The following is a 22,379-nucleotide window of genomic DNA, read 5'->3' as shown; positions in this document are numbered from 1 at the left end:
ACAATTTGTTGCTTCTCAGCAGCCGACACATCCTTTTTCTTTCCCATTTTGGCAGAAAATGTAGGCTGCTTAATAATGTGAGAGAGCCTTCTTAAGTAGTCTTGCCTTTCATTGGACACACCTGCCAAACTAATTAGCACAGGTGTCTGCAATTGCTTACAGTGATATAAAGAGCCCTGACACACATCACCATCAATGAGTTTAACTGACAAACAAACAAATTCTTCCCTTATCACTCATATACACTTTTTGCATAATAATTTGGAACGCGGTGTACATGTGCTTTTCCACAAAACACCAGTGGTTCACGTAGTGAATCTTACAGTTCTAACTTGCCAACCGTGGTCTGTATGGAATTGTTCAATAAAGGGCCCAAAATTAAGATAACATAGATGGGAGAGGTCTCTATGAATAGGAATTCCTAAGTATTTGATACCCTGTGAGGGCCAGGCAAAGGGAAAGTTGGACTGGATGGAATCCTATATGGATTTAGGGAGGGAGACATCGAGGGCCTCAGACTTCGCTGCATTGATTTTAAAATTTTACCATGTAACAAAGTGATCTATTTCAGCCATAACAGCAGGGATGGATATATGTGATTGAGTGATATATACTAGGACATCATCAGCAAATAGAGAGCACTTGTACTCGGTGCCTCCCACCTCAATCCACCTAATATTGGGGTTATGGCGAATTGATGAGAGCAGGTGCTCCGTCACTAGCATGTATAAGAGAGGGGACAGAGGACATCCCTGCCTTGTCCCATTGGTGATTGTGAAAGGTGATGAAAATGTTCTGACGCACCCCCTGGGCCTTGGGACACCCGGAGCCGGACCCTTTTTGGTGGATGCTGGTGGTTGTAGTCTTCGTGGCGGCGATCCGGTTCTGTGGCTCAGGGCGGTCAAACCAGTGGCGGAACTATTTATGTGGTTTTGATGTTTAAATGTCCGACTACGCCACCCGTGGATTGCGGTCAGAGTGAACCGCCGCTACAGGGCAGACCGCTAAGGCTGGTGTTGTGGGTGCAGCAGAGCGTAGCATAACTCCCCACGGGAGGAGTATAGCCTCAGGGCAGTGTATGCGGAGGATGGGGGTGATGGTGCAGGGCAGCAGCAGTAACGACACGGAGTCAGTGATGCAGTTCAGGGCCTTTACTCACAGTTCTTATTATCCAGACCACGTCTTCAGGTAACGGCTGCCCACGTCGTACTGTGCTCACCAGGTGAGGGGCTCAGACAACTCCCAGATAACTTTGGAGCGCTTCACAGGACCCCCTTTGTGTGTCCTTTGTCTGGCCTTTCTTACCAACACTTCTGTCCGGCTGCCTCGGGCCTCCTCTTGGTAAACTTGGCGCCAGTTTCCCTGACCCTATGTGGTGCCTTCCTAGCGGGTGGAGCAAGGGGCTGCGCCACATAAAATGTCAGAGCCTCCGGTTTCTAGCTGAGGGTCGTTTCCTGCCTCCACTAGTTCGGGGACCGGTCTCCCCCTTTGGCCTGACCCCTCCACGCAGGTGGATTCGGGCGTGCGGTGGCGACTCGCCCGTCCGCACCCCTGGGATCCCTTCATTCCTCGTTCCTGGAGCCTTCTCCGCTCCTCTTCCTTCCTTCTCCCTCTTGCAGGCCTGGGCCTCTGTTACTAGGCCCGCCTCCGGAGCAGAGCTCATGCAGAGCCCCTGCTCCCTGCCACTTCTGCTCAGACTTCTCTGCACTGAACTAAGATGGTGCCCACCTTTTATACTCCCTTCTCAATGCACCCAGGAACTGCTTCCTCCCTGCTCCTGCACTGCAGGGTTCCCCTTCCTCAGTGTTCCCTCCCCCCACTCCAGCCAGGGACAGGGACTGTCGTGCCCATCTCAGGGGCATATTGGTCGCCCTGCCCCACGGCAATGTGGTGTAATGCATGCAGGTGTCGGGTCCTGATCCACACTCCATCCTTATCTGAGAGTGAGATATCACACCTCTGGGTGAGGTGCAATACGTCTGTAGCAACCGAGCCCTCGGTGCTACAGTTCCATTTATCTTCAGCCTAGGTGACGTATTGTGATACAGGGCCGTGATTTTGGCTATAAAAGGGTCCCCTAGACCCCTACCCCAAGCTTTTTAAGAGAATCATATATGGCGTGCCAGGAGACTCTATGGAATGCTTTCTCAGCATCCAACGAGAGTATCTACTTACAAATTTTTAACTGCATCTAGCCCAGGAAATACTTTGTGCCTAGTAGCAGTGTCTGCTAGTCAGCGGATTTTCCCGGCTGTTAAGCAAGCTACACCACCTGTAGTTTGGACACTTAATTTTTTCAAAGGAAATGCTTCGGGACCACGGGATACTTAGTGAAGAGCATCAGGAGGCACCCCAAGGCATAGGGGCTGGGACTGGCACTAGGATGCCTTGCGGTGGACAGCCGAGCTCGATCCTTATAAAAGCTTTTTAACTGCAGCAGCTTTAGTGGACGCTACTGGAGCTGGAATTACGCGGCTGCTGGCATGAGACTTGCCCTCCAATAGATCCTTGTAAATGGATTTAAAGTGTATTCATTCAAATTAGAGGGACAATTTAAATTAAAAAGCTTAGAGCTGCCTCCACCACAGGGGGGCTCTCTCGACCCACCAGCGGACAGGCACCAGTATTGGGAGAGGGGGGCTGGCCGTCAGGGTTCACCGCGGCTCTGGCACAAACCCGGCGACACGGAGGTGGCACGGGCAGGAGCGGACTGGCCGTCTCGGCTTCTCACTTTTTGGATTTTAGAAGGGCATGACATGCCTATATCTGTGTCTCCCCCTCCTTTTACTCCTCCACCTCTTTTCTTTTCGCATGACTATATGTACTTGTCACTTTTCCATGTGTTAGTTGTGTCTTCTGAGCAGTTTGTCAGCTTTTGGACACCTTTGAAGGTGTTTTCTATGTGTTTCTATGTGTTTTTGTTTGCCTGCCATTGGTTTTAACGGTGTTCGAAGGTGTTCGACGAACAGTTCGACGAACAGTTCGGCGAACACACGGGTGTTCGACGAACCGAACCGAACTCGAACACTACGGGGGTGGCTCAACACTACTCAGAAGTCCACTGAACCGCATTAGCACCTTTCCTGGTGAGATCGGTCAGCGGTTTGACAATAATAGAAAATTTTTTTATGAATTTTCTGTAATAATTGGCGAAACCCAAAAACCTCTGTATCGATTTCAAACCAATAGGCCTAGGCCATTCCTGCACAGCTTGAACTTTAACCGGGTCCATCTCAAAACCTTCACTGGAGATAATGTAGCCCAAAAAACTAATTCTCTGTACAGCGAACTCACATTTCTCCAGCTTAGCAAAAAGCAAATTGTCCATTAATAACGGTAATACCTCACGTACGCTCCGCCAATGAGACTCCAGATCAGGCGAATAAATCAGAATGTCATCCAAATACACAACCACATTTTTGCAGATTAAAGGTCTAAGGATGTCATTAATAAGATTCTGAAAAAATGCTGGAGCATTGGTAAGACCAAAAGGCATAACCAGATTCTCAAAATGACCCACAGGAGTGTTAAAAGCAGTCTTCCATTCATCACCCTCCTTCATGCGCAACAAATTGTATGCCCCCCGGAGATCAATTTTAGAGAACCACTTGGCCCCCACTAACTGGTTAAATAAATCAGGAATCAATGGCAGTGGGTAAGGATTGCGTACAGTAATTTTATTAATCTCACGAAAGTCCAGACAAGGACGTAAACCGCCATCTTTTTTTTTTACAAAAAAAAATCCAACAGCCACAGGAGACTTGGAAGGCCTAATGTGACCGGCGGCCAAGCTTGTCTGTATGTATTCCTCCAAAGCCTTTCTCTCAGGAATAGTAAGATTAAATAAACGACTTTTAGGAAGAGTCGCTCCAGGGACAAATTCAATGGTACAATCATAGTCTCTATGGGGAGGCAAAATTTGTGACTCCTCCTCAGAAAAAACTCTCCAAAAATCCTGTATAGGTACAGGCATTTCCCCTTTATCCACAGCAGCAATACGTCCGTTACAGCACTTGTCATAACACTTAGGGCTCCAGGACTTAATTTCATTGGTAGACCAATCCAGTACAGGATTGTGCAATTTTAACCAGGGTAACCCCAATATTACTGGAGAAGGCAAATTATCCAATACCACCAAATCCAAATTTTCTTGGTGAATACCATTAATAGTGAGGGGAAATTCACAGACCTTATGAGTAACACTCTTCAAGGGAGAGCCATCAACAGAAACCACAGCAATAGGGGATGACAAAGTTTTAGGTTCTAATCTAAGTTTTTCCAAGAATCCCCCATCAATCACATTCAGAGTAGAACCACAATCCACAAATACCCGAAATTCAATTAATTCATCCTGAGCAGCAGTAGTGGCAGATAGGAATACTCCCTTAGAATTTAAACAGGCAATACGGGCATAACTGACCATTTTTTTTTCTTTCTTCATACGAAGCACACAGTTCTTAATAAAATGACCAGAATTTCCGCAATAGAAGCACAAGCCTTCAGAAAGCCTGCGGTCTTTTTCCTGAGAGCGGGGTGTCATCGCCCCAATCTTCATCGGCTCTCCATTGTCAGCACAGACCCTCTCAGGACTCGGAGCTGACATAGCAGAGGATTTGCTCTCATTAACCCTTGCATGCAGTCTCCTGTCCACCCGTATAGCTAATTGCATTGCCTCCTGCAAGTTTCCAGGTGTGGGATAAGCAATCAGTAAATCCTTAACCCTTTCACCTAGCCCTGCAAGAAACAAGCTTTTCAAAGCTGAATCGTTCCACCCCACCTGGGCAGACCACCGACGGAAGTGAGAACAATATTTTTCCACATTACCTGATCCCTGCCTCAAACGTCTCAATTCAGACTCAGCAGTTGAGACACGATCAGGATCATCATACAACAAACCCAAAGCAGAAAAAAAACTATCCACTGATCTAAAGCACGGATCACTAGGTTGGAGAGAGAAGGCCCATCCCTGAGGATCTTTGCGCAAAAGTGACATTATGAACCCTATGCGCTGTGATTCATCACCAGAGGATCCGGGTCTCAAACGAAAATACAATAAACAAGCATTTTTAAAAGAAAAAAAATCTTGTTGTTCGCCAAAAAATAGATCAGGCAGACGTACCTTTGGTTCCACAAAATGCGCTCCAGAACAGCTACTCACGTGTTGTTGGAGCTCGGCCACCTCCAGAGAGAGTCCCTGCAAGCGTTGAGCCAAATCTTGAACCGAGACCATGATGGAAAACTGGAGGTCTTTCCTTAGAGAAAATTTTTTTTTCTTTTAGGGCTGGACTTACTGTTATGATCTGCTACAAGCACTAAGGAAAGACAGGAGATCTGTCCCTACAATAGAACTAAACTGGATCCCTACGATGTAACGGGGAACCTGATCCTGCGATCAGACCCGCTAAAGTCCTCGGCTAGTCTGTACGAAGACCTATAGATGTGAGGGAGGGATCCCTACAAGAACTAGGGACTGGGATAAGTTGGACACCTCCTAGCAGAAATAGTAGCAGTCAAAGACAAACACACAACAAAAAGCATAGAGGTCAGAAGACCTAGCAAAATTAACAGAGAACGGCAACAGAGCACCAAGCTAGCTCAAGAGTAGTAAATACAATGAAGTCCAGCAAGACCAGGAGGGCGGAGCCGGATTAAATAGGCAAAAATGGTCATGTGACCAGCAAACAAAAAAAAACCTAACAGGAGAGTTCTAACAGATACGGCATCATATGTACACATACAGACAAGGTGCATGACCAGATCCTGGTCACCCTCTTACAAGCTGCCCAGTGTGGGGTGCATCACACTCACGTGTAGGCCACAGGCTTCCGCTGTTTCCAGTCCTCCATCTTCCAGAGCCGCCGCACATAACTCAGGGGACACAGAGTTCATATTAACCAACAAGAGTTTACCGGCATCAGCCATCAAACAAATACACAGGCAAGCTGTGGCAAAGAGTAGCTGATCGGTGGAAGTGCAGGGTGTCTGGACCTTCATCTGTCTTATGGATAAGTCATCAATAAGTAAGAGCTGAAGAAGCTTTTTAATCTAAAACCTATTGTACTTATTATTGCTATACTACACATATCTTTATCTAACACCTCAATGAAAGGGCCCCTTTCCTTGATGAGTAGGCTGGCCAAATCCTTTGTGTCATGGCCCATCTATCTCGCACAGGACTGTGTACATTATTACGGTGACTTCACAGTCTTTCTCGCAGAATTCTGAGTTTTTGTGTTTCATTGCAGATCATCGGAAAACAAAACCTATCTTGTTGTTGGAGGCACGAAGACTGTAATGATTGAAATGTCCCTGTACAATGCTGGAGATGATGCCTATCAGTCTGCTTTACACATAAGACTTCCTAAAGACATTTACTTCATCAAAGTTCTGGATCAGGTAATACTCTCTGCCTCATTACATCACTGCTATGGGCTACTAATGACATTTATGCTGACGTAGTTGATGCCTGACCAGGGTCAAGCCCTCATTAAAGAAGCACTCCTCCTCCTCCCATCAAAATTTTTATCCTCTTAATATATTGCAGTCATCATATTATATGGCACTATGTACTTACAATTGCTCATTTTGCCTTTCTACCAGCTAATTCTTCTCTTTTCCATTAGGTCTATGACATTACGTGATTAAAGACTGACTTGCTGAATCCTTCTAAGCTCTATTGAGAAACAGGAAGTCTCTTTTCCATGCATGAGTCATCATCAGAACAACAATTATACTTCACTGCAAGGTCCTTGGCAGAGGGAGGAGTGGAGGAGCTAGATCAGGAGTTGAAGAGAGGGATGACTCATGCAGGGAAAAGAGACTTCCTGTTTCAACAGAAAGCTTAGAAGGATTCCTAGAACCTCATGTAACCAAGTTTGAAGAAAAAAATAAATAAATGAAATGTTATGTAATAAAAAAGGGCAATTATCACACAAAAATAGCTTTAGAAAGACTTAGCACAGTCATCTGCTCATTTCTGTTCTTTTCCACAATCATTCACACTGCATTGTTTGTGCTTGGTGATGAGTTAATAAGCAAAGAGTATATAAAAAAACAGATCAGATCCATATGGTAGATGCAGAGGAATATAGGGCAAGTAATATAGCAAATGTGAAGATAAATAGCTCTCAGATTCACACTAGGTTTATAACTTGGCCTAGACTTGCCTATATCTACCATATGGATCTGATCTATTTTTTTTATATACTCTTTTTCTTATTGAGCCATCGGCACAAGCATTCCAGTGCAATTTGCTAAACGTGTTTGTGTGTTTATATGTGTTTGGATTTTCATAGAGTGTTGTAACAAGTATTTAATAAATTATTTTAATTTATCTTTAAAGGTAAAGTTATCACCACCAGAAATGCTATTTTCCTGCAGATATAGGGGTAATATGTCGGGCTGCCCTACTGGAGTTGCAGCTACAGGGAAAAAATGAGGTTCCATTTTCCCTGCAGCCGCTCACTTCCATTCATCAGGGCAGTGCAGGGAGCGGTAACTGTCACTGCTCACTATACAGTGAGTACGCTGTCATCACACCCCAACACATTGAGTTACAGCCTGCTCCGCAGCATATGTGTGCAGTCTATGCATGCAGAGCAAGCTGTCAATCAATGTGCCAGGTAGTGATCACAAGTGGCTACAGCGAGAATGTAACATTTTCTCCCTGTAGCTGCTCTAGTAAGCCTTTAAGGCTATGTGCCCAAGATGCAGAAATGCTCTGGATTTTTTCCTGAGCGTTTCTGTATCTCCCTGGCAGAAAAAGCGCATGCGGATTGTACATGCGTTTTTCCTGCCAGGGACATGCAGATGTGAAGCGTTCTTCACTTGCATTTCCCCATGTGGGTTGTCAAGCTCTTTTCAATCGATTTTAGCATCACTTGGAAAGTGCTTGACAACTTGGTTACACTATATAAATCCATGCAAACAGCTTGGATTTATATAGTGTGACCGTAAAGAATGTTAAAAAATAAAAAATAAATATATATTTACCTTCTGATGGCCCCCGGTGTCTTTGTCTTGGCTTGACGGCAGCTCGCGGTAGATTTTTAAGGACCTGCCGACGTCAGCAGTCGCGTGACCCGTCACATGACTAAATGACGTCACCTCAGGTCCTTTAATCTATCCCGAGCTGCCGGCAAGCCGAGACAAGGACACCGGGGGCCATCAGAAGGTAAATATATATTTATTTTTTATTTTATTCTTTTTTTTACAGGTTCTATGGTACCCGGGTTCGGAGGAGAGTCTCCTGTCCTCCACTCCCGGGTACCGTCCGCACATTGAAACGCATGGAATCCGCATGTACAGATCCAGTGATGCGGATTCCATGCGTTCCAATTAAAGTCAATGGCGGCAAAAACGCCGCATTTACGCAAAATAATTGGTAGTTTTTTTCCGCAATGATAACCCGCAGCGGAAATTTCCGCAGCATGTGTGCACAGCACATGCGGATTATCATTGGGGAACATGGCAGACCTTCTACCAAGCATTTTTTAAGCGTTTCTGCAGCGAAATTGCCGCTGCGGGAACGCTTAAAAAACGCATAGTGGGCACACAGCCTTAATGCTAATTACCTGCAGATAACCACTATATCCACAGCATATTAGCATATTCGGAGGTGACAGCTTACCTTTAACACCAATAAGGTTTCAAGTGATTCAAGAACTGGATTAGACCTACATGTTAACCACACACTATATTTATTGTATTTCCCTTGTAAATACATTTTCACACATCAATCAGTTTCTTGAAGCATGTCAAGGCTTTACCAGGTAGCCATCTTTCATGGCCGTGGAAGGTCTTTAACAAGTTTAAAGATGTTTTCTGGGATAGGCCAATATTAAACTTAGGCCTGGTTCAGACGAGTGTATGTAAAACTGTCAGCTTTTTATCCACATGACATCCCTATGGCATCCATATTTATACATCAAACAATTAAGAAATTATTCAATGCAAAATATAGTTTCTTATGTTAATAAATGCAATAGATCAGATAAAAACAAATGCCTACAAATGGTAATTGTGTGGCATTCTTTTTCTTTTACATACGCCTGGAATTTATTGGTTGAGTCTGATTGGAAAACATGAATCAGAGTAGAGTATGCAAAGCTTTCATCTGAACTACCCCATCCACTTACATTGATCCTTGTCATGTCCGTGTGCTTTCCGTTTGGCCCACGGATGGTATACGGACAAGACATACACTCATCTGAATAATCCCATAAGTTAGTAAAATAACAAAAGAACCATTTCTTACCTGATCAATCCTATGTTTCTCTATCAATACCTTTTCTGTGCTCCCCGACGGTCTTTGTTTCTTTACATATAGTGGTCATGTGTCGCCAGCCACATCACCGCTGCAGACATTTTCAGCAATGTACTGCATGAGACCTCTGAGGTTAGTGACTGATTGCAGTGGTCACCTGGATAGACAACACATGACTTCTGCAGAGTAGTAAACAGACACCGGTGGAGTGAACCAGAAAGGCAGTGCTGGAGAATCAGGGGACTTATCAAGTAAGTCATAGTTATTATGTTACTTTTACCATTTACTACCTATTTGCTTATTTTGGCAAATCATTACTCCAACAAGGGAAATTTTGTTAGTCCACTTAAGATCAGTTCCTGTCACTATTGATAATAACCCGGTCAATATACATTTTAGTAATTATCCATAGAGTATATGGAGAAGGACTTTTAGAGTAGACCTAAAAGTAGAAGGGAAAGAGAAATGACAAGCGTATTGTGCATGTTTCCAGCTTACATAATGGTGCTTTCTTTCCAAGCCCAAAAAACTTTTTGCTCCCACAAAGTTGAAAAAAGTTGTCCAGAAATGTGGATTTGAAGGCTTCCAACCTATCCGAGGCTTACACCTTATCTTTTAGATAAACAGGAAAATGTACTATAAGTCTCACTAAGATTAGACTATTTGGGACTATTTGGACTGTAGTAGCCTAAACCTAATGCAGATATTTTGCTGAATAATATTTTTCTATGGTATAAACATTTTTTTTTCCTTCCCATCCAGCAGGAACAGATAAACTGTGCAGTAACTGATGAAGAGAATCAGCTAACTAGACTGGACTGCAACGTAGGTCATCTGTATGTGGACTCGTTTTCAAGAGTAAGTTTACATAGGTTCAGTAATTAACTAATTATGTGTGGTTTGGGCTCGGAAAGGTAAAATAACTTTGGATATCCATTTTTCAACATGATAAAACTGTCTGATTTTCTAGCCATTTATGCAGAGGTTGATTGATGGAGAACATGAGGGGTTTTTTTGCAACGTATGTCTTTTATCAGAATTCTTTATGATCAGCGTTTTTTAGATGAAGAGATGGCAAATTGCTTTAAAATGGCAATAGGAATGGTGTGTGAATGTGTAAATTGGTCACACATAGCAAAATCACACCCGGGAGTGTCAGGGAGGGAGGAAGAATATTGTCACTCTAATGCTCTGGGGAGCATGAACTATGATATGTCATTGGTAATATTTAGGTAGAAGTTACTTGCTGAAAGTCATTACATTTATGATAAAGATTTGTATAATATAGAGGAATTATGTTCAAGGTTGACCTACCTAGACCTGTACAAAAATAACTCTCAGTTACAAATAAGTTGATTGAATTTTCCTCATTTTTGGGGTGGCTTCACACAACTGCAGTGCTAGAGCAAATGTTGTTTTGAAATAAACTTAATACCTTTTTATACTCTTTTTTGGATACAATCCCAGTTTGGGGATTACATTTTGGATTAAATTAAATATACATTTTTGCAATTCACATGTACCTCCATAGGTTTTAATGGTGACATGCAGTTGGTTAGCAAAATCCTTCTCTTTTTTTAAGCTTGTGCTCAAAAGACACTGCTCCTGAGACACTTTAGAAAAACTGGCTATAGCACTGGTTCCACGATTGATCCATTCTGTACTACAAGTGAAGTTGGACATCAAATACCAAGCCTAACACATCAAACATTGTCTACGCCAACCATCAGAAGGCATTTGCATAACATTAGGCTTCAAGCCAGATGTCCAGCTACAGATGTTCCATTGACCTCATACCACCGCTCTCAAAGGGTGTTATGGTGCAGAGCAAGATGACACTGGAGGGGTATCCTCTTCAGAGATGAGTCCTGCCTCTGTCTTGGATGCAATGATAGCAGGAGATTGGTCTGTAGACCACATGGGCAACGCCAAGAAGAGACATTGACAAGAGACCATCATGCCATTCCTACTCCTATTCATATTCCCAGGATGGCATAATGTATGGTAGTCAGACCTCTCTAATGTCATGGAACCAGTTGTACAGCCATTTCTCCACAGTATACTGGGGGCTGCATTTAAACATTACAATGCCAAGCCTCTACTGTGAGCAGCTTGTGTGGCCTAAATGTGTTACCATGGCTTGTATTGTCTCCGGATTCCCATTGAGCACATCTGGCATGTCATTGATTGGCAATTGCAAAGGGAGCTGCCAGCAGTGGATCTTGATGATTTGCCAAAGGCTATTTAGCGTGGCAGAATATTCCTCGGGCAGCCATTAATAATCTCAATGATAGCAGCCAAGGTGTTATACTCATACTCAATACTGAATATATCGAGACATTTTGAAAATTTTGTTTCCCTTTTTTTCATCATTTGTATATCATTAACATGCCTATCCATTCTGTGATTTTCATAATTCCACAACTTTTCCTTCTTGGTATGGCAATTTCAATGTTGAGGAGTGTGTTTTTCGGGTCAGCCATTTTATGGGGCTCCGTTAAAAAACACCTTTAGCATTAAATTAATGTACAGCTGCACAAATACACTATGTGGCCAATATACAGACATATGCATACACGATGCGTCTCCACACTGCGATTAATGGATATATGAACTCAACTACTGCTGTAAATCTCAAAAGCATAGAGTTTTTTATCAAAGAGCGCAAAAGCCATCCAACCACGTCAAGGTGTACCTAAATATGGATGGTCCCTATCACTAATGTCTTACCTCTCCATGTGCCAAACAAACCTCATCTGAATGGGAAGTGAAATGAACCAGGCGTCGCTCAAAATGAAAGTCTTGTCTGGGAAGGATATGTAGATAAGGGTGCTGTGCCTTATACTGACTAAGTACCTTAAGTTTTTAATGTTTACAGCAATATTGGAGTTCATGTATTCATTATTCGCAGTGTGCTGAGGCATCGTGTATGTACAGTATTTGTTAGTACACAGAAGCCACCAGTGTGCCATTCATTTCCAATAGATCCATTCACCGTGGAGGCAAAATTGGACTTGGTTATGTCAGTAAAGCCTAGATGGGGTTTTCGAAACCCCTTTTAACTGCATCAGAAATTTGTTTTATGGCAATAATTTCATTCTGTGCCACATAAAATAAAATTAGGTAGTGCACTACTTATTTTATGGATTCTACAGAAATCTCTCTATTCAAATTAGCCTTAATGGATTAATCCTTGTTCCTCAAACTGCACATCCTTGGCAGATGTCCTAGGCTGACACTTGGAATTGGATGACCTTGTAAATACAATAAGCATTGGGACACCTGGAAACTTACTAAAGCTCCAGCAGTAGACAGAGCCCTCACTGAGCTTTTTCTATTATAATTAATAGATTTTTGCAGCCAGTTAATTGCTAAAGTGTCTGGCACAATGTCTGTGCCAAAAAAACAAGCTTAGAAAAGAGAAGAACTTTGGCAACAAAACTACGTGGCAAAGTAAATAATTATGTTTAATCTATGAATGGAGGCACAGTTTAAATAAAAAAAATGGAAAAATCTCTCTTGGAGGCTTAGTTCATAGTGAAAGGGTTTTTTGGCCTTAAAGTGACTGCAAACTTGTAGCCTATGTGACTACAGACTTGTGTATCCGTACAGCGCACACTGCACACTGTGAGGATTCTCCCATGTTGGCGCAGGGAGCAGCCGGCGCTTGTCCTCAGATATGCAATATTCATACTTCCGGCCACATTCCAACTAGACTTGTTGTTCAATACATGTCTAGTCAGATTGTGGCTGCGAGTATGTATATTACATACTTGCGGTCACATGACTGCACGCTCCTGCAACTGGCACCGGAGAATCCTAACAGCCTGTGCCATGTGTGCTGTGAGGATTCACAAGTCTGCAGTAACATAGAGTGACTGCAGACTTGTAGCTTAAAGGGGTTTTCCAATCTTAAGATACAAGTCTTCTCTATGTGACTGCAGACTTGTGAATCTTCACATCACGCGCACTGTGCCCTGTGAGGATTCTCCGGTGCCCGGGCCGGGAGCAGGCGGTCATGTAACTGCAAGTAGGCGATTTGCATACTTCTAGTCACATTCCGACTAGACTATATCTGGCCGTGCCCATCTAGTTGGCACATGACCCCATGTATGCAAATCTCATACTTGCGGTCACACGCCCGCTGCTCCTAACACTGAAAAAACCTCACAGCCTACAGTGCATGCAATATGAGGATTCACAAGTCTGCAGTCATCACAGGGTGACTGCAGACTTGAAGCTTAAGACAAGACTTCCCCTTTAATAACATGTAGATGTATAGGCATAGATACACTGCTTATATCTTCAATTGATTACTATTTTTTTTACCCACAGCAACAATTTTCCTTCTTGTTGGACACGAGCTCGCTTAGCTCGGCAGAAGATGTTATCATCAATGTAACTGTGAGCTGGTAAGTAGTAGTATTATATAACGAAAATAAATAATGCTAAAATAATTCTATTAACCTGTATCTGTTATTTTATGATTTGCAAAAAATTGTCATTGTTGCCACCTCATTGGCATTGTATGTTATTTCAGTAATGAGGCTAAATGTGAGAATTCTCAATGATTTGAGAGTTATTCAGTTGGCATTGCTATTCAGAAAGCACAAAGAGATTGTGCCACTAATGGTTCACTATTTATCACACATCACATTAATGAGAAGTAAAATGCTACACATATTGTACATGGCGCTCATTATTTTAATTACCCAGTATAATGTTTGTTAATTATATTGAATCCAGTCAGAATGAGGTGGATGAAAGCTCTTTATGGAACAATGAAGCCATTTTCACCATACCCGCAAGATATGAAGTCAATGTCAACGTTGCAGGGTGAGTTACACGTCTCTTCCGCTGTTTATCATTGGACTGTGTTACATTGTATTGCACTAAACAGTTGATATTGTTCAGTCCCCTACAGTGTTTTCTGAATAAGAGGGTCATCCCTTTTAAAATGTTATGGTACCATAGGGTTACGGAAGTCTAAAATAACAAACTGAGCTGTTACTCACTCTCCCCAGCTTCCGCGGTGCCTCTCTGCTGCTGCTCCATTCCTTGTTGATCATTTGCAGAAGTGACATATCTACAGTTCTGATCATCACCACTGCTGCCAATCACTGAGCTCAGCAGCTCATGCGTTCTAAAGGCGCGGAGCCCAGTGGTTGACTGCAGTGGTTACAAGTAAATGCTGTAAATGTGAAGCCACCGCTGCAGCTGATCAATAAAGAATTGAGGAGCAGTGGAGAGACAGCGCTGGACCTAATGAGGATGAGTAACAGTTCCATTAGTTATTTTAGATCCCTGCAACATTACGGTACAAGACAATTTTGGTTAGAAAGAGGATCGGGCATGTTGAAATTCAACTTACCCAATCCCCCTTTTCTTGTAGGACAGTGTTCCCCAACTCTGGTCCTCAAGAGCCGCCAACAGACAATGTTTTCAAGATTTTCTTATTATTGACCAAGTGAAGATTATAGTACCTACACAGGCAATAATTCCATCACCTGGGCAATACTAAGGTAATCCAGGAAATGTGACCTGTTGGTGGCTCTTGACGAGTTGGGGAACACTGTTATAGGAGATAGCCACTCGTGATGAGCGAAAGTGCTCGATTAAGGGGTTAACCGAGCATGCTCAGGTGCTTACCGAGTAGCTAACAAACAGGCAATCTCTGCATGTGTCACGGTAAGACATGCAGCCGCGGCAACTCAAACATAGTTTTCGAGCACGCTGAAGCTACTCGATAAGCACCTGAGCCTGCTCGGTTAACCCCCTAACTGAATACATTCGCTCATCACTAATAGCCATCACTTTAGGTGTCTGGCAGCAGCTTTCTCTTTTCTCCCAGTTCATAAAACATCAACATGAAGCCAGGAATGTAAGTGCATGGGGAGACTTGAAGGAATAATGGTTAGAAGTGTGTATGGCCACCTAAGACTTCATTCATGAAGCTTTTCATTGCATTGTAGTTCAAGATAAGTAAATGTTGCAACCTATGCACATGATTGTATTACAGCGTTGTACAAACTTTGAGTTGTATAAACCTATAAAAGCTCTGGTGCTCTACTGTATATGTATGCGCTAAATAAATAAATAATAATGTTATTCATATAGCGCCAACATATTCCGCAGCACTGTACAATTAAATGCCCCTGATTTTGTATGGAAACACATGGAATTCAACAGAGAAAAAAAAATCGTGACACATTTCTTTTGATGTCATATTATAGAGATAATCTTTCCTAGAAGCATTGCTGTACATGTATGTAGGTGCCATTATGGGAGAGATAAATACTCCAGAATTCTGGCTTTTTTTGTCTAAAAACTTGTCCTACATCACTTGCACCCCATTTTTTATGTGTTTTTGACACTTTATCTGACATGCTTGACAAGGACCGTTGCTTAGTAGGAAAGGCAAGTGGTCTGAAATGTGCCACTCCGTGCCGAAATTTTATCACAAATTTTTAGACAAAGTAAGCCAAGTAATAAGTGGTGTAAAGTTAGACTAGGCAATGGCATGAGCCTATGTGATAAAGCTGGAGCATTTTAAAACTGTCTTGTCTAAGTTTATATTAAGAAGTTAATCTGTCCCATAATATGGGCTCAATGTACTTTGTACTCACATGTGTACAAGGTATAATTTTATTGCTTTTACTGGAATTCAACTTTTATGGAGTGATGTGGTTACATCAAAAGAAGCAAATGAATGTAGTTTTTAGGGCCATACTGTCTTGTATTTATTACTTCACATACTTAGTGCAAACATTTTGTATAGTTGCAGTCATTCTTGATATAACCATGGGTCAACGGGGTAACATCTTTCCTTGTGGAGAGTGACATGCCAGTGTAAGGAGACTTATGCAATGCTCCTCTGCTAAATTAAATATGGAATTTGCCTCTTCAGTGAAAAAGAGGACTTGATCTATAGTGCCACCTATTTGAAGTAGCAACCGTAAAAGTCAATATCCATCCTCTATTGAAAAAAACTAAAGAAGTGAACTGGAGTATAAATTGCTGTGCATGCAGTGTGTTCACACATGGCTACTAAACATAAAAAAACAAAGACAGAAACATAATATGTAAATACCCTATAATAAATAAATAAACAGCAATAGTGCATGAAAATAATATAGGGTACTTAGTTAACATAATTTTGATCAAAATAATGCAAAAGCCATCCCACCTTGTCACGGTGACCCTATTTGGGACAGTCCTAACTCTAATATTTAAAAGCTAGAGTTAGGTTTTAAATATTAGAGTTAGGACTGTCCCAAATAGGGTCACTGTGATGAGGTGGGATGACTTTTGCATTATTTTGATCAAAATTATGTTAATTAAGTACCTTGTATTATTTTCATGGACTATTGCTGTTTATTTATTTATTGCAGGGTATTTGCATATTATGTTTCTGTCTTTGTTTTTTTCCATCCTTTAACGAGCCTTGCCACGTGATATAGGATAAAAGTCAAACCAGAATGTCAATTTGCAGATATGTGCCTCAGGGTGTTGCCCCTCCTCAGAGCAAAGCAAAAGATCAGATTTGGCTGTCCGAGAGGCCTCTGACTGGCATCTAAGCGGCGGAAGGGGGTGGGTAACATCTCTACTTGTGGAGCGTAATAAGCGTGCAATGCCAATATAAGGAGACTTTTAGGCCATGCAATGCTCCTCTGGGAAATTAAAAATGCAAATTGCCTCTTCAGAGAGGAAGAGGACTTGAACTCTAGTGCCACCTATTGGAAGTAGCAATCCTAAAAGTCAGTATCGACCATTTAACAAGCCTTGATATAATCATGTAATGACACTACCAGGTACTCTCCCTCTAGAGACATATCTTAAAGTTTTTTTCCAAATACTGAATTCATTCTATAAGATGTACAGTTAACTTTTCTGCAATTTTCTTAAGATTAATCTCTACCAAAAATACTTATCTTTAGTTAAATTTTTTTTAATTTACTTGTAAATGGAAATATAAGTCACTGTCTTGTTTTCTTGTCATTAGTTATGTATCTCCAATATCATTTGTGTACGGACCTCATGAAGACGAGAGGAACCTTTGTGTCCAGGAGACGGTAGAATATACCTTCAATGTAAGGATTTCTCACCATGTGTCGGAGATATAAATGATTTAATATTTGATTATATTTTTGTGTTTTCAGGTGACTGAATGTAGTATCCTGTAGTTAATGGATTTTTTTTTTATTTTTATCAAGGTGATCAACGCTGGGCCAAGTCTTGTATCTAACACTACATTTCAGATCATGATACCCAACATATTCACTCCAAGAGATTTCAAACTCTTCCATATTTTGGATGTCAAGGTAAATATCTAAATTGTGCTCCAGTGTTATATTCTTCTACTGACGTTTCTGTAATAGCTGCAAAATCGAAACCTGGATTGTAGCTCTCACGTACCTTCATTTAATCTGGCTGTCTGCCATGTCTTTTAGCAATACTTTTTTTTTTTCAGACAAATTTAGGAAAATGCCATTACACATCAGACACAGATGTTTGTGACTCACCGGCAAGCACGAAAACATTATTTTCTGATTTAGTGACCTTCTTCTCAAGGTCCGGAACTAGAAAATTGGTAAGTACAGAGATGCATTTCAGCCTACACTGTACTTTTTAGTATCATTTATGTCTATGGAAATTATGAATGGTCCATGGTAATGCAGCAACACTGCAGACATGGGAGTAGGCAACCACGGGGTCCGTACGGGGAATCTATAAAAGGTCTGTTTTCTTTTAAAGGAAATGTCTCATATTCTAAAATTATCTAATGTTTAGACAAAGTAAACTTAGACTAGACAGTTTTACAATGCACCAAATTTATTAGAGTGGCATATTTTGATTGACAAATCTGGTGCACCTCTAGCCAGTTTTCGCATCTATTATTATCATTAATTTTGGTGACATTTTGACGCACATGATAGCATCCTAAACCATGCCGTCTAGACAAGGGAATGGCAAAAAGTGTCTAAAACAATAAGCGTTGTGAAGAAATGTACTACTGTGTATCAGTGCAAATTAAAAGAGAATTTTGGAATATTTTGCTTAGTGAATCTCTCTGACTGTAGGCTGGGCTTCATAGGAGTACTAAGATGGCAGCCATAAGGGCCAATGGGAAAAAGTGATTGACAGTGACATCTAAGTGATTTCTTCATTTTTACTGGATGTTGTAGCTATTCATTTTTTGTGTGGAGAAGACCATATTAAACACACACTTCCTTTATATTGTATTTAGAGACAGCACAGCAGAGTGTGTTCAATAAGAACAGGGGTCTAAGGAGTAACATTTCTCCTTGTGGTGAGTGGCATCCTTGACATGAAAGTGTAAGGAGACTTATAGGCCATGCAATGCTCCTCTGCGAAATTAAATATAAAAACTGCAGAAGACTTGAATCCAGTGCCACCTGTTGGAAGTAGCAATCCTAAATATCAATATTGACCCTTTAACGAGCATTACCACATCACTTAGGACAAAAGCCAAGCCAGTATCTCAATTTGCAGAAACATGTTTCAGGGTGTTGCCTTTCCTCAGTCCAAAGTGCTTTCCACTCTGATGGGGCAACACCCCAAAACAAGTGTCTACAAATTAAAATTCTGGTTTGGCTTTTATCCTAAGTCAGAAGTGCACAACATTTTTTGTTCCAAAGGCCACATAGCCATACTGAACCAATCCCAAGGGCCGCAAAAAAATTTAAAGGGGTGATTACATGAATACATCACCAGAACCAAGTTTTGAGTATATGAGGAGGATTTGGAGAGTTTCTACTAAAAAAAAATAAGTGTGAACACACGCTAAATTAAACTGAGTTTTTGGAGCTGAAACTTGCCAAATCCTCCTCATAAAAATCCTCAAAACTTAGAGATTTGAGATTAAGTTTTAACATAGCCATGAAGCATGTTATGGATTACTACATGTATACAAGATCAGAACCACCGTCAGCACCTGAGTGCTCCATCAGAACCACCATCAGTACATGATTGCAGCACCAGAACCACTGTCAGTACATGAATGCAGCGCCACAAACACCATCAGAATATTTATACAGCACTAAGCTTAGTACAGCAATCAGTTGCAATGTCAGGTCAGCTCCATATACAATTGTACTGTATGACCCTACAACTACCAGTATGTCCTTAACAATGGTAAGGAGATGCTGTGAGTTGCTGCTGCCAGTCATCATCAGACTGCGGACCATAAAGGAGCCACAGTACTGATGAGATGTAGTTAATATCACAAATATTTACATCCAGGTACCTAATAGGTGACATCTGTTCTTCTCTGTTTTGTCTAGACGCCATGCTGAGATTTCATGCCCAAAGCTCGTCTTTGCAGATATGCTTCTTCTCTGTCTTCAGCAGCACATCCCGACATGGTGCGCTTAAAAATAAAAGTATAATTATACTGTCCCATAAATATAATTATCTCCTATGCTGCTTCCCTGAATAAATAATTGCCCCTAATTGTGCTTCCTGCACAAAATATCCCCCCATACTGCCCCTCTCTATATTATCCCCTACACTGCCCCTCTCCATAATATACCCCCTCATAGCCCCTCTCCTTAATAAACCCACAACACTTCCCCTCTCCATGATATGACCCCAAACTGCCCCTTTCCATATTTCCCCCACAATGCTTCTCTACATATTGTCCCCACTGCTCCTCACTATACTATGCCGCCTTTCACAATCTGCCAATTGCTCCATAATGTACCCCATAATGTTCTCCATTGCCCTTTTATGTGTCCTCGCAGTAAACCCAACCGTTCCCTCCTCCCGACCCCCTCATCTAAAGCGAGAGCACATTTCATCTTCAGCTCCTCCACAGATCGCTTACCAGTACCCAACGTCTCCTCTGCCTTTGTGGCACCAGTGTCGGCAGCAGTGTGATGACGTCAGCAACGTGCTGACCTCATCACGCCGCTGCATGTCGGGGCCGAGATTGATCCGCCTCAGTCCCAGCATCACAGTTTTCATATGTATTTGCCTTTGAAAGACGCAAATACATTTGAATATAGGAAGGAGGGAGCAGCATCTCCGAGACAGCTGCACGGGCAGCACAATATCGCTTGGCAGGCCTGCAGGTCGTATGTTGTGCAGGCCTGTCTTAAGTCATATGGCAAGGCTCATTAAAGGGTCGATAATGACTTTTAGGATTGCTACCTCCAATAGGGGGCACTAGAGTTCTAGTCTTCTTCCCTCTTCCCACAGATGACAGGGGAGATGCTTACTAAGCTTTATCATTGTATATAGTGTGTAATATTGCTGCTATCATGTCTAATCCAGAACTCTAAGGTTAAGTTCCCATGATGAGTTTTTGTTGAGTTTTTGACACTGTGCATTTGTGCTGCGCCAAAAACGCAGCATCTTGCAGTCCAGCAAAATGGATGGGATTTATCGAAATCTCATGCCCACTATGCTTCTTTTACACTGTGTAAACTGACTTGCGGTACGTGTTTAAAGAGCACAACATGTCAACTTTTCTTGCAGATACACTGAGCTTTCTGTGCGGATTTTCCCCATAGAATTTCATTACAGATGGAAAATCCATGGGTACAAAATGTGCACGTGTTTTTAGTGCGTTTCCACTGTGCAAATGCATAAAAAACAAATGCAATCTGCACATGACTGTATCAATAAAATTTTGTGATCCAAGGGGTAACGTTTCTCCCTGCGCAGAGTAACATGTCAAGCCTGACATGCCAAGGTGAGGAGACTTTTAAACCTTGCAATGCTCCTCTGGGAAATTAAATATGCAAATGATCTCTTCAGAGAGAAAGAGGACTAGAACTCTAGTGTCATCTATTGGAAGTAGCAATTCTAAAAGTCAATATCGACCTTTAACGAGCCTTGCCAAATGACTTAGGATAAAAGCCAAGACCAGAAACTCAATTTGCAGACACTGTGTTTCGGGTGGATTCCCCTCATCAGTGCAAAGTGTGAGAACTGGTTTGGCTAGGTGAGAGGAGTCTAACCGGGATCCAAAGGGTAACGTTTCTCCTTGCGGAGAGTGACATGTCAAGCCTGACATGCCAAGGTGAGGAGACTTTTAAATCTTGCAATGCTTCTCTGGGAAATTAAATATGCAAATTGTCATAGTTTAGCATAGCATAGCAAAGCTGACAAGTCTGTAACAGAAAAAAGCATCAATACATTGTTCATTGTACAACGTATAATATTTCAAGATATTGTATGTGTATAGTAACAACAAAAAGTAAAATAATATATTTAAAAAAAAATTGTCGCTAGTAAGTTCTGCCAGGAGTTAGGGCTGGAAATGAGCATCTGATACCACGTCTGCCTCCCAATCATATGCAGTCATGTAGGTGCAAATGCTGTAGTTGCTCGAAAGGTTCATACTAGGTAACCAGTACTATGAATGGCATCTGATAATTGGTAACAGATTTTGCATGGCGACCCAGGAACTCCCAGTTACAGCTCTGTGCACACAGGTAGTATACTGTAGGCATTCTTTCATCATATTTTATGTCCATTTCCCAGTACTGCTTTGAAGATGATGAAACCTGTCTACATGTTGACTGCACATTTGGAGATATGGAAAGTGATAGCGAAGCAACTGTGGAAGTGAAGCTTGAAACAAACCATGCGCTTCTCGAGCATGTAAGTAAAGGTTACAGAAACTAAGGACTTAAATGCCCTCATATCATCATGATGTTTGTGTATTAGAACGAATAGATCCAATGCATATGGCTTGTTTGTGATCCTATATTTTATCCTATGTCATTAAATATCCCCTGCTTATTGTTTATGGTTATTTATCACAATGCATGTTGTTAAACAGCTGCCAAATAATCAAGTGGCCACAAAAAAAAATCATGAATTGGCATTAGTACTTTTTTTCTGTAATAATTGCTACAGCCAGGAGGTGTCACTGCTGTGCATCCTGCGGTTCAAGATGCGTTACTAATCTGACAGCAAGAACAGTGACCTCTAAAGGCTGCAGGTGGTACTGCACTAGATATAACATTGCAGCTTGTTTTTTTTATGAAGTTCTGTGACATTAGTCATTATTACATTTGTTCTTTTGAACGTTTCATTGCAGAAAACTGGCAGCATGATTGTGTTTATTTAAATAAAATTGAGT

At 41.7% G+C, this 22,379-nt stretch overlaps 1 protein-coding gene across 1 annotated transcript in view; it reads left to right on the top strand.

Annotated features, from left to right (window-relative positions):
- Positions 1–22,379, top strand: part of ITGA4 (integrin subunit alpha 4) — a 229,014-nt gene that overhangs the window by 201,633 nt on the left and 5,002 nt on the right. The window contains exons 18-25 of the mRNA XM_073646796.1: positions 6,246–6,396; positions 10,028–10,123; positions 13,601–13,677; positions 14,012–14,101; positions 17,268–17,355; positions 17,479–17,586; positions 17,736–17,855; positions 21,776–21,895. Of these exons, the coding sequence (XP_073502897.1) occupies positions 6,246–6,396; positions 10,028–10,123; positions 13,601–13,677; positions 14,012–14,101; positions 17,268–17,355; positions 17,479–17,586; positions 17,736–17,855; positions 21,776–21,895 (850 nt within the window). The remainder of the gene's footprint in view (positions 1–6,245; positions 6,397–10,027; positions 10,124–13,600; positions 13,678–14,011; positions 14,102–17,267; positions 17,356–17,478; positions 17,587–17,735; positions 17,856–21,775; positions 21,896–22,379) is intronic.

The sequence above is a fragment of the Phyllobates terribilis genome, unplaced genomic scaffold (assembly GCF_046119375.1).
Source record: "Phyllobates terribilis strain yellow unplaced genomic scaffold, ASM4611937v1 Scaffold_9__5_contigs__length_417890890, whole genome shotgun sequence".
Lineage (NCBI taxonomy): Eukaryota > Metazoa > Chordata > Amphibia > Anura > Dendrobatidae > Phyllobates > Phyllobates terribilis.
Note: the sequence above shows the minus strand (reverse complement) of the source record. Positions and strands in the feature narration are given on the sequence as shown.